This window comes from Magnolia sinica, chromosome 5 (genome assembly GCF_029962835.1).
Source record: "Magnolia sinica isolate HGM2019 chromosome 5, MsV1, whole genome shotgun sequence".
NCBI lineage: Eukaryota > Viridiplantae > Streptophyta > Magnoliopsida > Magnoliales > Magnoliaceae > Magnolia > Magnolia sinica.
Window position 1 is genome coordinate 68,623,973 of NC_080577.1, and position 15,780 is coordinate 68,639,752.

Below are 15,780 nucleotides of genomic sequence, written 5' to 3' on the forward strand. Positions count from 1 at the left end.
TTGAGATCTGGATCTGCTTCCTTTTAGGGACTATGCCTTGAAATGATCAAGAAAAACTGATGGGTGGCATGGATATATAATACAACACATAAATCAAGGTGGGCCGCATGCACTAAAATAATGCAAGTGCACTAAGCGGCATACATTGCAGACTACCGATAAAATAAGGTACGTACGTGGCTGTAAAACAGCCACGCCGGGCGTGGATTAGCTACCTACAGGTTTGAGTAGTGAGACACGCTACTGAAGTGACGTTACCAAGTTCCGTGGGCCCCACCATAATGTATGTTTTATATCCACACCTTCCATCCATTTGTAGAGATCATTTTGGGGCAATATCCAAACAATGAGTTAAATCCAAAGCTCTAGTGGACCCCAGCACAGAAAACTGTGGGGACAGTGACGCCCACCATTAAAAACTTCTAAAGGCCACGAAAGTTAAAGATCAAGCTGATATCTGTGTTTTACCTTATTTCATGTCTTTTTTAACTTTTAAACGGGTTGGATTTCAAGTAAAAATTATGGTGGGCCTTAGGGTAGTTTCAACGGTGGGAATCACTCTCCCCACTGTTTTGTGTGGTGGGGTCCACTACATCTTTTTATCTGCCTCAATTCTTTGGCTCATGCCCTAAATAATATCTCAAAATGGATGGACAGTGTGGATACAACACATACATCATAGTGGGGCCCACAGAACTTGGTGACGTCACTTCAGTAGCCGACTCGCTACTAACCTGTTAGTATCTAATCTGCGTCCGGCCACGCCCCCATTCAATTTTTGAGAGACTGCGACAGAGGGAGAGAGAAATGAGAGGGAAAAATAAAAATAAAAAGAAAAAAAGAGAAGGAAAGAAAGAGAAAATGAGAGAGAAGGAGAAAACGAGAGGGAAAAAGAAAGAGGGTGGAGAGGGAGTTGCACCAGAGGGGAAAGAAGAAGAAGAAGAAGCAGGAGGAGGAGCTGCAGCAGCGCCGCGAGGAGTTGCAGCCAGTGTTCGAAATATCGGTATCGCGCTATGTATCGCACCCTTGGGATACATATATGTATCGGTTATCGCATGGGATATATCGTTTGTATCGCATAATTTATCGCACTTTTTGGGAAACATGGGGAAACATTGGGAAAATGGTTGAATTTTTCAATGAAACTTCATGGATTGTTAAAAAGGACCTTAATACACACTTTTAAATCATAACATCTCAAAAAAAAAAAGTGCACATAATAAATTTCCTTTGTAAATGGTCCTAAGTTATGCGATGTTTAACTGAACTAATACAACTATATTTAAATTGAATGCTTGGCATTTATAAATGTATCAAAGACATGTATGAAAACACAACAAATTCATTGAAAAACAAAAAAAATAAAAATAAAAATTGAGAAATATACATACCAATGATAGAGACTGGTTGAGGATTGAACGTACACAATTGAAATATTCGTGGGGTCACAAAAGTTTTGAATCGGATAATATTTGTCTTCTCAGTTCATCTCAGTAGGAATGATATAATGAACGTTATGGATGGTATTTAAGCATCACTGTTGACCCAGGGAGGTTTTAACGGTAGGAATTTCCCTACCCACCTTTTCCTTTAGTGCGGCCCGCGTCTTGGAACCTGCTCACTTTTGGTCCCAAGTCCTAAAATGAGCTCACAAAATGGATGGACGGAGTAGATTTCTCACAAACATTATGGTGGGCCCCACCTACGTTTCTAGCGCAGGAACTTCCTACCAAAGGCTTTCCAGGAAATCCGGGGAAGTGGATTAGCTGGTGTACCACACACCACCAATATGGTTGTGTGTTGACGTCAACAAGTTATGTGGGTCCTCATGAGGTATGTTTTATATCCAAACCGCCCATCAATTTGGCAAGCTAGTTGTAATGCTTGAGCCGAAAAATAAGGCAAATCCAATTATTAAGTGGACCACACTGCAAAATGTAATGGAGGATTGAACGTCTACCATTGAAACCATTTTGGGGTCACATAAGCTTTGGATCAATATGATATTTGTTTTTTTTTCTCTTCATCCAGGTATGTGTGACCTTATGAACAGATTGGATGGAAAATAAATGTTATGGTGGGCCTTACAAATGTTTTAATGGAGAGAATCATTGTCCCACTACTATTTGTGGTGTGGTCCACTTGAGCTTTGGATATGACTTATTTTTGGGCTCATGATCTAAAATGATCTCGCAAAATTGATGAACGGGGTGGATATCATTGTGTGGCCCATGTAACTTTGATCTCCTTTGAACCATTGGTACAACTTGGAGCGTCAACGCTCGTCCTCGCACCACACAACCTATGTGGTACAGCAGCCGGACTTGTCGCAGGATCTGTGGAGTCCAACTTGCTGTATATATTTTATCTAGGCCATCCATTTATTTTTTCATATAGTTTAAGCATATTAATCCAAAAATTAAGTAGATCCAAATCTTGGGCAGACCGCACTAGAAAAATTAAGCAAATCCATATCATTTAATGGTAAGTTTTCATTAATCATTGTTTAATGTGGTGTGGTCCACCTGATAATTTGAATATGTTTGATTTTTGGGATTACATCATAAAATGGGCTATAAAAACGAATGGATGGATTGGATCTACAACATATCATCAACGTTGGCCCTACAACAAGCGTAACACCAACTAAGTTGTTACTCACGTAGCATCAATCCACCCACGAGTTACAGGTGCATTTTATTTTGTGTACTTAGTAAACTCTGTGGTGTCCACCGTGATTTATATATTTTATCCACTCCTTCAATCCATTTTAATAGGTAATTTTAGGACTTGATCCCAAAATTAAAGCATATTTAAAGCTCAAATGGACCGCCCCACCGGAAACAACCTGAATTGAACATATACCATTGAAAAATTCTTGATGGCCACGGAAGTTTTGGATCAAGCTTATATTTATGTTTTCCCTTCATCCCTGTTTCTGTGATCTTATGAACAGGTTGGATGACAAATAAACATCATTGTGGGCCTGGCAAGGTTTCAACGGTTGTAATCATTATTCCCATTGTTTCATATGGTATGGTCCACTTGAGCTTTGGATATGCTTCAATTTTGGGATCAACCCCTTAAATGAGCTGGAAAAACAGTTGGACGGTGTGGATAAACCACATACATTCACGGTGGGCCCACGGAGTTTTATCGGTACGATAAAGTGTATGAGTAACTCAGTACGCAATCGGATATCTAAGGGATTCAGCAAAGCTGCGTTTTGAAAGAGGGAAGAGGGTTCCGGAAGCTTCGGAACCCTAAAAATCTCAAATCTTCACCTCAATAGGCCCGATTTCTCGCTGAAATCTCGGTTGGAGAAATCCCTTCGCCGAAATCTCCGTTGCGTTGCGATGCATCTCCATTGGATTCAACGGAAAAAAGAAAGAGGGAAATCGAAACCCACCAAATTCGACCTCCAATCACGGTACTGAAATCCTCCCTCCAGTTTTTCCTCTCTTTACAAAAAAAGAAGCTCGAACTGTTAGATCGGGGTGGGTTGTATTGGTGATATCAACGATGTATCGCATGATATTGACAATATATCGCACGATATCGACGATAATATCGTACGATATCTGAAGTTTTGGATTTTTGGTATCTTCCGGGGGTTATCGGAGGAGTTTCGTCTCGCAGTGGTGCGATACCGATAATATCGGCCGATATATCGGCCGATAGTATCGATATTTCGAACACTGGTTGCAGCAGCGCCGTGATGAATTGCAGCAACGCCGCGGAGTAGAAGAAGAAGAATAAGAGGAAGAAGAAGAAGAAGAAGAGGAAGCGAGAATAAGGTTAGTTTTTTTTTTCTTTTTCTTTTTCTTTTTTTTGTTTTTTCTTTTCTTTTCTTTTCCTTTTTCGTTTTTTCTTTTCTTTTTTTTTGTGTTTTCTCTAAGGGTTACTACCCGTAACAACTGTTACAGGCTCGTAACGGCCATTATGCCTTGTAACACCATTTCGGTTCCGTTTTCTGCACCTCTCCGTTTCAGCCCCGTATCGCGTAACGGTAACCGCCGTTACCGTTACGTATCGGTCGTTACGGCCGAAACGTAACCAATTTGGGATACCCTGCGTACCACTGACCCGGCTAGTTTGTTGATGTCACCAAGTTATGTGGTCCCATCATGAGTTATGTGTAATATCCCAACCATCCTTCCACTTGGCAAGCCCGTCCTAAGGCTTGAGCCGAAAGATAAGACAAATCCAAAGATCAAGTGGACCACACTGTAAAAAGCAATGGGTGATTGAATGTCTACCATCGAAACCCTTTTTGGGTCACAGAAGTTTTGGATCAATATGATATTTGTTTTTCCTCTTCATCTAGGTTTATGTGATCTAATGAATAGATTAGAGGGAAAATAAACATTTTGGTGGGCCCTACGAATGTTTTAACAATCCCGATCCTTGTCCCACTGCTATTTGTGGTGTGGTTCACTTAAGTTGGATATGAATTATTTTTGGGATTATGCTCTAAAATGATCTTGCAAAATGGATGAACGGTGTGGATATAATAAATACATCATTTTAGGGGCCATGTAACTTTGATCTCCTTTGAACCAGTCATACAACTCGAAGCTCGAGGAGTGGCAACACTCGTCTTCGCACGACACGTACCTACACCAGTCAGATCGGTGGTGCGTGGTACACCAACATTTTATCCACCCACTCTGTACTGAGTAAACTTTGTGGGGCCCACAGCGATTTATTTATTTTATTCACTCCATTCATCCATTTTACCAGATACTTTTAGGGCTTGAGCTAAAAAATGAAGTATATCCAAAGCTCAAGTGGGCCTTAGGAAGGTTTCATCGGTGAAAATCATTATTCCCAATGTTTTCTTTGGTGTGGTCCACTAGAACTTTGTTTATGCTTTAATGTTGGGTTCAACCCCTAAAATGAACTGTAAAAAGGATGGATGGTGTGGATAAAGCACATACATTCATGGTGGACCCAACAGAGTTTCCTGTGATGTGGCCCACTTTGATGTATTTATTCTATATCCACACCTTCCATCCATTTTTCCAAATCATTTTAGGGCATTATCCTAAAAATGAAGTAAATCCAGTTATCGGGTGGACCATCCCATAGTAAACAGTGGCAATTGGATGAAAGGAAAAAAATAAATATCATGTGGTGTGGTCCACCTGAATTTTGTATATGCTTCATTCTGTTCGGAGATTTAGAATTACCATCATGCATCGCCAAACTGGTCCCACATACAAAAATATTTTGACGATCCAATCCGCCCTTCATTTTGGAGACTGAATGGATTGGTCAATCGGGAGCAAAATATTTTGACGATCTGATCCATCCTTCATTATGGACTTATATGCAATTTATTTCATTATATCTGTATATAATATCAATTGAGAGCAAAATGTCGTCTGGATCGGCAAAAGGAGGAACAAGGGACATTAGGTGGAAACATGGACAGCCAGTGGAGGGGAATAAATATGGAGTCATATACAACTATTGTGGCCAAGTGATATGGAGTGGGGGAGTGTATAGGCTGAAAGAACATTTGGTAGGGGGATACAAGAATGTGAAAGACTACCCAAGAGTAACAAAGCCGGTGAGAGAGCAGATGAGAAGTGTTGGCTGAAGCGAAGTCATGCAAACCTCAGCAGAAGGATTGGGAGAGGGATATGAGGGAAGAGCTACGAGGTACTGGATGGGGCCTAAGTGCAATCAACGAGCGAGATGATGACGACGACAAGGGGATCTCATATCCCGATAATTGTGTTATGGCTCGGAATAGGAGTTTAAACAAGTGATTTGTGAGTCTCCGGCATCAGAGCGGGAGGGGGAGCAAAGAAGACGGTTTGATGAGTGTAGGTCGTCGTTTGAGACGTCCCGACAACGACAACGAGGGGATCGCATATCCTGATGATTATGTTATGCCTCAGGATAGGAGGGAGTTCAGACAAGTGATTCGTGAGTCTCAGGCATCAGAGTAGGAGGGGGAGCAAAGAAGACGGTTTGATGAGTGTAGGCCATCGTTTGAAACGTCCCGGCATGAGGCTGGTGGGAGCAACAGATGGTTTGAGCGAGGCAGTATGGGTGGTAGTGGTTCTGGCAGGCATGGCCTACAACGCACACAAAGTGCTCATGTCACAAATGCACTCATTACAGGTGTTAATCAAAAGATATTAAAAAATATGTGGAACAAGGGGCTCAGGGAGAAAGTGGGGGCGTTATATCTAGGTGGTTCATCACGAGTCATGTACCAAGCAAATGCAGCAGCCACTCCTCACTTTAAAAATCTGTTTGAGGAGGTGTAGCATGCTAGCCCCAACGTAAAGCCTCTGACACCATAGGAGATTCTTGGGGTCTATCTCGATCGAGAGTACGAGAAGATGCAGGCATGGGTACGTGGACTCAAGCCGAACTGGAAGCAGTACAGGGTGACGATCATGTGTGATGGGTGGACGAGACCCATGAAATTGTCCATTATCAATTTCATGATATACTGTAAAGGGCAGCCCATTTTCCTCAAATCCATTGATGCATCAACCAAAATAAAAGATCACAAATACATATATGACCTCGTAAAAGAAGTGATTAAAGATGTCGGGTCCCACAATGTTGTCCAAGTTGTGACAGACAATGCAATGTGTTCGTTAAGGCAGGGAAGAAATTGATGAGGTACAATTTCTATTGGACCCCGTGTGCGGCACACTGCGTTGATTTAATGCTCGAGGGGATAGGCCAAAGGGATTCTATCAGGAAGACCATCCAAGATGCGAGGAGAGTGACAAACTTTATATACAATCACTCATGGTTGTTGGTTGCAATGCGTGACTATTGTAAATGGGACATCATTAGACCAAGTGCGACACGGTTCGCCACGAACTTCATTGTACTCGACAGCTTATACAGGCACCGTGTGGGTCTCAGGAATTTATTCAGATTTGAGAAATAATTAAAGTGGAATCAGAGGAAGACTGAGAGTGCAAAGAAAGTTTCGAAAATTCCTTCTGGGATAGAGTTCACACCGTCATTTCCATCCTACATCTGATCTACAAGGTCTTACGAGTCGTAAATAATGAGATGTGGCCTTCGACGGGGTCAATGTATATGCTTCTGAGAATTATGAGAGAGGGGATAAAGACTGCAATCCCTTATTCGCATCAGTGGGTGATCGATATCATCGATGAATGATGGACCAGGACCCTCGAGCATCCACTCCACCAAGCTGGTAAGTTTGTTACGTTTACCTATATTTTTTACGACTTTCACTTGCACTTTAAGCATCACTTCTGTTTGCATATTAATGTAACTAAATAATATTTGCATTTCAACGTACTACCCGAATCCCAAATTCCATCACAAATGCTGCTCCATGAGAATAATGATTTAACGATGGTCGTCCACGAGATGTTCGAATGACTGTTCCCAGAATCGACGGCGGAAGCAGAACTTGATATCTAGGCAATGCAATTTGAGCAGATTTCGCCAATGGTAACTAATAAAATAAATTTTCTTCCTTAAAGCCTCTAAAAATATGGGTGATTAAAAATAATGACCTGTGAATCCGTGTTTACAGTTGTTGCGGTTTAGGGATGTTAGGGGTGCGTTCTCATCTGTTCTAGCAAAAGCATTGACAGAAACGATGTTGTCATGTGAGTATGATAAAATAATTAGGTAACTGCATTTTTTATTTAAACTTCAAACTAAAATAAGCTCCTCATGGATATATAAGTGAGTGGTCGGCGATGTCCGAAGTCAACATGCCCACACTGCAGTTATTGGCAATATTTGAAATATCGATATCGTGTTACGTATCGCACCCTTGGGATACAGATGCGTATCGGTTATCGCATTAGGATATATCAGTTGTATTGTGTAATGTATCGTTGTTGTTGGAAACATGGGGAAACATTGAAAATTGGTCGAATTTTTCAACAAAATTTCAGTGATTGTTAAAAAAGACATCAATACACACTTACAAATCAAAACATTACAAAAAAAAAAAAAAAAAAAACAAGTGTACATAATAGGTTTTCTTTGTATGGGGTCTTAATCTATGTGCTATCTAACCTAATTGATGCAAGTATATTCAAAGTTTACTCATATAATTTATAAATGTAAGAAGACATGTGGAAACACAAGCAATTCATTCAAAAGCAAAAGAAAAATCACTAGATCAGGTTACATACATGTTTGATTTTATATTTGGACATAAAGATTGCAACCGATTTGCGAGAAATTGGGAAATTTTTGATTTTTTTCTATTTTCCACAACTCGGTCATTCTCCTCCAAATCTCGAAATCAAAGCTCCCAATCCATGATTTTTCATGCAAAACGTGAAAAATCATTGATTTGTAACAATTTGACACTAATTTAACATTATTTATAGGAAAAAAAATGATCGGAAAAAAAAAAAAATGCTCACTGGATCAAACATGTGGGATATATCCCACTACTTCTGCGTTTCGTGTCGCACAGGTGGGATACAAGATATATCGTGGGATATATCGGCGGATATCGTCGATATTTAAAACACTAGTTACATACATGTTTGATTTTGATTTTGATTTTTTTTCAATTTTCCGCAACTAGGACCTTCTCCTCTAAATCTCGAAATCAAAGTTCCCAATCTATGATTTTTCATGCCATGCAAAACTTGAAAAATCATGGATTTGTAACAATTTGACACTCATTTAACATGATTTATAGAAAAAAAAAAAAAAGGATTGTAAAAAAAGAAAAAAAAATTCACCGGATTAAACATGTGGGATGTATCCCACTACTTGTGTGTTTCATATCGCACACGGGGGATACAAGATATATCGTGGGATACATCAGCCGATATCGTCGATATTTAAAACATTGGTTATTGGCAGTCCGTGTTCTCACATAGATGATATCCTCTTCACCGTGCGAGAGGAATTAGAGCACATGGTCACTCATACACACCAATAAGAGGAATAGGCTGGCATATGAGAAGTTGCAGAAGCTCATTTACTGCCACTACAATATGAAGTTAAGAGAGGCAGTTGCGGTCAGACTGAGACATAGAGGAAAATCTGGACTTGCTCGACCTGTTGTCTATAGGTATCATGGCACATATAGGTGACAATGATGAGGACCCACTTTATAAGTGGGTCAAATCAGTTAATTTAGATGATGCGGAGGGAAGCCCTGCTCCATAGATAGCCGAGGGAGCAACGTCTCTTGGTATCAATGTCGATCAGGTAATAAGCCAATAGAGGGCACGTTCCAATGAGGGTAAGGAAGAATCTTCACAGCCCCATCCCCATCATCAAGTCATAATGAGTGATGATTATGAGACTCAAACCCCACTCGACATTGGTCATGGGGACAACGACGACGATAGTAGTGATGGGGGAGGGGATGGATGCATTGCACTAATGTAGGTGGTACTAGTGGGGGTGGAGGTGGCAATGGTGAGGGTTACACAATAGGTCAAAGACAACGATCCATTGACCAATTTACTGAGGAGCAATATTTTAAACATGTCACTCAAGATGATGACCATAGATCTCGTCCACCATCCCAGGTGAGAGCATCAGAGCCCACATATATGTTTGAGTGTCGTTCGAAGAAGAAAGTCGGACGCGTCGCAGCTGTTGCTCTCTCACGCAGCTTGTCGTCTATGGACATCAATTCAAAGCAGGGGAGCTCCACTTCCGTCCCACCTTATGAGCATGGGGGATATCACGGGTATGGGCACGGCAGCTCGGACATTCAGTTACACTCGTCTATCTATAGATACGAGCAACTGGTAGATAGTTCTTCAAGTCATGACCCTTTGACAGGAGGATATTCGGGGTACCCGTATGACTGGCGGCAATACTATCAGGGAGTCAGGGTTGGACTCGATCTGTTCCCTCAGGACCCTACTCAACAAATGCTATCGATGTATGTCACACAGTACCCACGTCTAGGTGTACTCGTACAGTTCGGGGAGGACAACTATCAGAGGTAAATAAGGGAGTTCCTCAATTGGTATGAGTAAAGGATGACCTAGGAATAGTACTGCCAACATGTTGGGCAACAATACTACGCCCAACTACAATGGGATCCAGATGATGACTACAATTCATCTCGTCGCTCCATGTGGGGATGAAATATGCTTGGAAATGTGTACCTTTTTAATTCATTTACTTTTACATGTATTAATTATTGTAAGCTATCTACATTTGTAATATATAAACTCATTTTGGTTAATGTTGAAGTGATTTCTTACGCCAGCACCTGCTTTTTAGACCCCCATTAAATGAAAACTTATTAATTAATGCATTCTTTTTGCAATTTTTTCATTCCTGAATATACAAATATGTATTTTTAGGCATGTCCTAAAGTTTCACTGAAAAATTCCACCGTTTTCCTACATTTCCATTTATTTCCTGCATTTCCAGTTGTCAACGATATTAACGACAATAACGATATTATATTTTTATCTTCGGCCAACGAAACTTGTAGCGACACCGACAACTCAAACATTGCTTGCAACCTTCCCTTACCGGCTGCATGCATCATTTAGTGGAGGATACTAACTCCCACTCAGGTTATGCACAACTTTTGTAAAAGGGATACATCTAGCACTAGATTTTCAATTTTCTAATGAAAAGGGGGTTTTAATCTTCACAGGTAAATATCCTTATCATAAGAGTTCAAGAAAGCAAGTGCTTAGATGTATAAAGAGTATATCATGACCATTGATCTTCCTCCATTCGTGATGGATCTAATCATCATATTAATGATCACCATTGATGATGGATCCTTTCATCAATGTTGATCATCACGATAGTTGATGGTTCCAATCACTAATGGACCCTTGATCAATAGTGATTAGATGGGCATAAAGCGGGATCTTCCTTTCACATGCATGCATACGTGTATTAATGCACGTACATGTACACTTTATAATCAAGGGACACATGGGGTTACACATTTTGGTTATCGTGTTCCAAAATGTGTGGCCCACCATCTGACATGAATACTAATATGTACACTACAACAACATTAATACACGAATATTAATACACTACAATAAAGATCATGAAAATTCAAAAAATTATGATTTTGTCCTTTTATTTTAATACACGTATCAATCATCATCATTACAAGAGATCTAAACTGTTAAACACAAAAACGGACCGCACCATTGGTTAGATCTCGCCAGAAAACCCCAATCCCCAAGTCACTTCCCAACACTTGGCCTAAATCAGCCTACAAATGGCCGATTAAAGGCCCTTAACAAGATACACTTAAATCTTGAAGAGAAGTGATATGGGCTTCTAACCCAGCCCATTTCAATTTGTGCATAAATGTGAGGCCTATATGGGCTATCCAACCACTCGTGAAAAGCTTATAATGGTCCTCAAATCTTTGGCAAAAGAGAAAGAACTGATATGATTTCACAAAGAAAAAGAAAAGCCACAATAGTACTAATGGCCCAAGTCTAGATTTGAGCCCACTTGTTAAAGAAGACTATGGACAACAATTACTCTGACAAGATTGTTGTCCATAGATTTCGCTAAATGGGACCTAGAGTCTTCAATAGTTATGGGCCCATTTGAAATGGCTATTTATATATTTATTTAAATAGGCTCAAAAATGGAGTAGGCCCATTTTCCTTTTTAACAAGCCCATAAATAGCCCAAGATCCACCCTCTTTTCACCATATGTGCTAGAAGCCCACTCTTTTGATCTCATAAAAAATTTGAGCCCAACAAGGGCAAAACCGGGCCCAAATTCAGGCCCATTGCCCTCTCCTCTCTCTTCTTCTCTACTTCTATCTAGGGTTTGATTAAAACCATTTCAAAGGGCAGCCATGGCAGCCATTCATTTAATCTCAAATCGCAGCAAGAGGGTTTTTTTTTTTTTTTTTTTTTTTTGCCACTATAGGGAGAGAACTGTGGATGAAAGATGGCCAACTTTGGCCCATCACTAGGGTAGAATATAAAAGTGGGCCTTACACCTTTGTTGAACATGATTATATCACCCACCAAGGGGTGGTACAACAAGATAAAAGGGATTAGATTAGATCAGCACCAAGACGTTAGGGTTTCCCACAAAAAAGAAAAAGAAAGATAAAAAAGAAAGAGACAAAGATGGTAGAGAAACAAGAAAGGAGGAAGAATTAAAAAGGAGAAGAGGAGAATGGAGAGCTTAAAAGAGCTCCAAAGGCCCCCACTCTTTTTATTATATTAGGGCTTCCATTAATTACAAGAAAATTACCTATATGCCCCTCTCACTAAAAGTAAAATAATAAAGATCTCATGGGCCTATGAATACTAACCCAAACACACCAACTAAAGCCCAAACATAAAACCCAACACATGAGACCACACGTGGTCAGGTCAGCACACAAGTGGTCCAACATACTCTATAGTGCACTTGCTTGTACTTGTACTCTGGTGAAGTAGCAGACTTGTAGTGTATATACAACTACAAGTTTATAACTATCCTTGACAAACTATTTGTCACTTTCACACAAACTGATTTACAAACTAAGAAGTATGTCCAAACTCTGAAAACAGGGTAAATGTGATCACTGAATAGGTCAAGAAATAGTATATGCATCAATCAATAAACCCTAAACATTTGGGAAAAGCATCTCATATAGCATATGCATCTAAGACTAGACAGTGACCTTACTTGATCGAGAACCAATTGAATGTCTCTACCTCTCTCAACAGTATCACGCTTTATCCTCCTTGCCAACCGCAAATCAGAATCTGCACTGGAAAAGGTTTTTTTGGCGATCATCAGAGAAATAGACCAAAGTCTAAAGCCCAAATGCCAATGATGCAGGACATGGAAATTAAACATGATATGCAAGATTTCAGACTTTAGATCATACTAATTTAGAAACATTCACAAAACTTCCACATCCCACATAAAGTCAAGCATTCAACAAGGGGAATCTACAAGGGTCCAAACCTACACATGCTAGGGCTGGATCAATTAAAATTATAGACCAAACAATGATCAAAAGAGAGTAGATTCATCCACACATGCAAAGGATTATTTCCCCAATCCAAAGGATTCACATGTTTCAATTCGGGAAACCCTAGGGTTGTAAAAGGGGAATAGAAATTGGGATTTAGGATAATCTAGGGTTACGGCTAGGGAAATATGGTGAGAGGAGAGTGAAAGAGAGGAAAGAGAGATCCTGTAATCAGTCCAAACGTGTGGACAACTGGTTGTCCTGACGCACGTGCGTGGATTGCAAACCGCACGTGTGCGGAGCCCACGAACCCAAAAAGGGCCAACTAGAGGTTGGTCGGCCAGGGATGGGCCACCCACACGCCAATTTTCAAGGCGATCGAACGACTGGTTTGAACACGGTGCTCCGTCAAAGTTTTGGCCCTGCTGCAGGGCCTGATTTTGAAAATCTGTTGTAGAATGGATTGGCTGCAAAACAAAGGTGGATTTGAGGATTGGATGACTGTATGAGAGGATGAATATTGAGGGTAGGAGGTGAGGGCAAATCGGGATGGGTGTAGCTTCGCACCACGGTAGTTAGCCCTTCGAAGAAGGGAGGGTTTCGCACCCAATTGGCTTTCCACAACTCAGAGAATTAGAGAAGTAGGAAAACACAGAATTATATTAATCATCTTCATTGAAAAAAAAAAAAAACTAGAAGGGGTTGCCTATTTATAAGAAAAACTTATACCCCAAAAGCCGCGCCATGTGCACACCCTATTACTTAAAGACGAAGTAACAAAAATAACAACTAATCAAAGCAAGCTAAACCGTCCATGATATTCCTAACAACAATAATAAGCAAAACTCAAAGTACTAGATTATCTAGAGTAGTGGGCCACAATCATGAGATCTAATGGTGGGATCCACATGACGATCGGGTCCACTCCAAGGACCCAAAACACAATCCTCTAAGTAGGAGGCCCTCCCTGGACATCGTCATCGATCCAGATCAATGGTGGGGCTCTCCTCCTTGTGTACGTGAGTAGGGGGGGTGTGCGCGAGATGTCCCCATCAGCCAAAGGGCACATAGATATTCAGTCCAGGTATCCTCATGAATTTGATCGTATGGAACAATGCACTGAATTTCAATGCAATATAGTAAATGTTGTGAACTTCTCTACCGTATATTTAATATTTGAAGCTATTCTTTTAATATCATCATATTAGAATAGGATCCTTATATCTTTTGTTGCCGACATGTCAAAAACATCTAGCTAACCATAACGGTTTTACAAAACAAGCAAAATAAGGGTCGGCTAACTCATTAACAAATTTTACATGGAAGTTAGGTGGCTACAATTACAAGCTAAACGGGAAGAATGGGTAGTCTTAAACAGTTCAAGTTTAGTGTTTGGGCACTTGTGTTCTGTATATGATGGCTGACTTGATTTTTGTGCAGAAAAATCCAATGCACGTTTGGAAGTTTGATTTACATAAATTAATATCTGAATAAATAATCAATATCCTAGAGAAATAACACAAGTACCAAAAAAACTAAGGCCCTGTTTAGTAGCCACTCATGAAAAGAAAAGAAAAGAAAAAATAAAATCTGAGCAGAATTCTATGGAAAGCAGAATTTGAAAACTTGGTCCTAGAAATCTAATTCTATATACAAATGTTGTTTGGATGACACTACCTATTTTATCCGTTTTTCTTTAAATGTTGTGTTTTGATGTTATTGTTTGGAAAGAATAATTTTATGAAATAATAGAACATGATAACAATCAATAGTAGACCCCACTACATGGACAGCCCAAATTAATGATTGGACCTCTCTTTTGTAATTAAGGCAGACCATTCATCTTCCTTGTTATTGATCATATGGTTATAACCACCAAATCAAGGTGACTTTGAGAGAGACTAGTATCACAGGTAGGACCCACAAAATGGACCGTTAACTCTGTCCTAATAATATGGACCGTCGTTTTGTTTGCCTATTGATCTGAAGGCTACCAGCATTCGATCAAAGATACTTTCAAAAGAGGTTGTTATCAAAGATGGGGCACCCATGGTGGATGGCCCAAACTATTGATTGGACCTTTCTCGTATAGTAAATAGGAAAACACGCGAGTACCTGGCCAAGGCATCTACCAGGGCTACTTTCACTGACGTGGGGTGAACAACTTAGCCTGCATGAAATCCATGCTGTCCGTCAAGTACACCACAACTTGTTTTGGCCTTGATCCTAAAGATTAGGTTGATTTAATACTTAAGTGGGCCATCCAATAAAATTATACCTAAAACCTCTAAATTCACGTGGTATGTATGGCCCACTTGTGTGTTGGAATACTGTGATTTTTGGCTAATTCCTTCTTCCTGATGAGACACATCAGATTAATGGATTGGATGGCATATAAACACTAAAAATGCCCTATGCAAAATGAATGGTGGGCATCCATCCAAACTTTTTCCTACGGTTTTTCTGATCAAATTTTGGATGAAGGCAATAATTGGTATTTATGGTGGAAATTTTAAGGAGAAATGCTCCAGTGTTTGCAGATCACTACAAGCTATAATGCTCCTGATTGCATTGGTTCACTTGGACAGTCCAATTGATCAATCTGAACTGTCCATTAAGTTCAGAACACATTTCATGGGCTAGAATGCCAAAAATCACCTTGATCAAATGATCAAATCCTGATGCAGCCCAGTGTGGTCACAATGGAATGCATTGGACAACGTATATACGCAGACTTCAAAATAGTCTGGCAACAGAACTCGAAGTCATGCAATGCGTCAGGTGAAAGACTAAACTTACCTCTAGAGAAGCTTGACCTCAACATGTTTGGTCAATGATCCAACTTGCAGCTTGA

The 15,780-nt window shown here is 40.1% G+C and overlaps 1 protein-coding gene across 15 annotated transcripts in view; it reads right to left on the bottom strand.

The window, feature by feature from the left end:
- The window catches only part of LOC131246115 (uridine kinase-like protein 3), a 128,216-nt gene that overhangs the window by 60,435 nt on the left and 52,001 nt on the right, over positions 1 to 15,780 (bottom strand). For all 15 annotated transcript variants that reach the window (XM_058245980.1, XM_058245989.1, XM_058245981.1 and 12 more), the window contains one exon: positions 12,635 to 12,714. In XM_058245980.1, the coding sequence (XP_058101963.1) occupies positions 12,635 to 12,714 (80 nt within the window). The remainder of the gene's footprint in view (positions 1 to 12,634; positions 12,715 to 15,780) is intronic.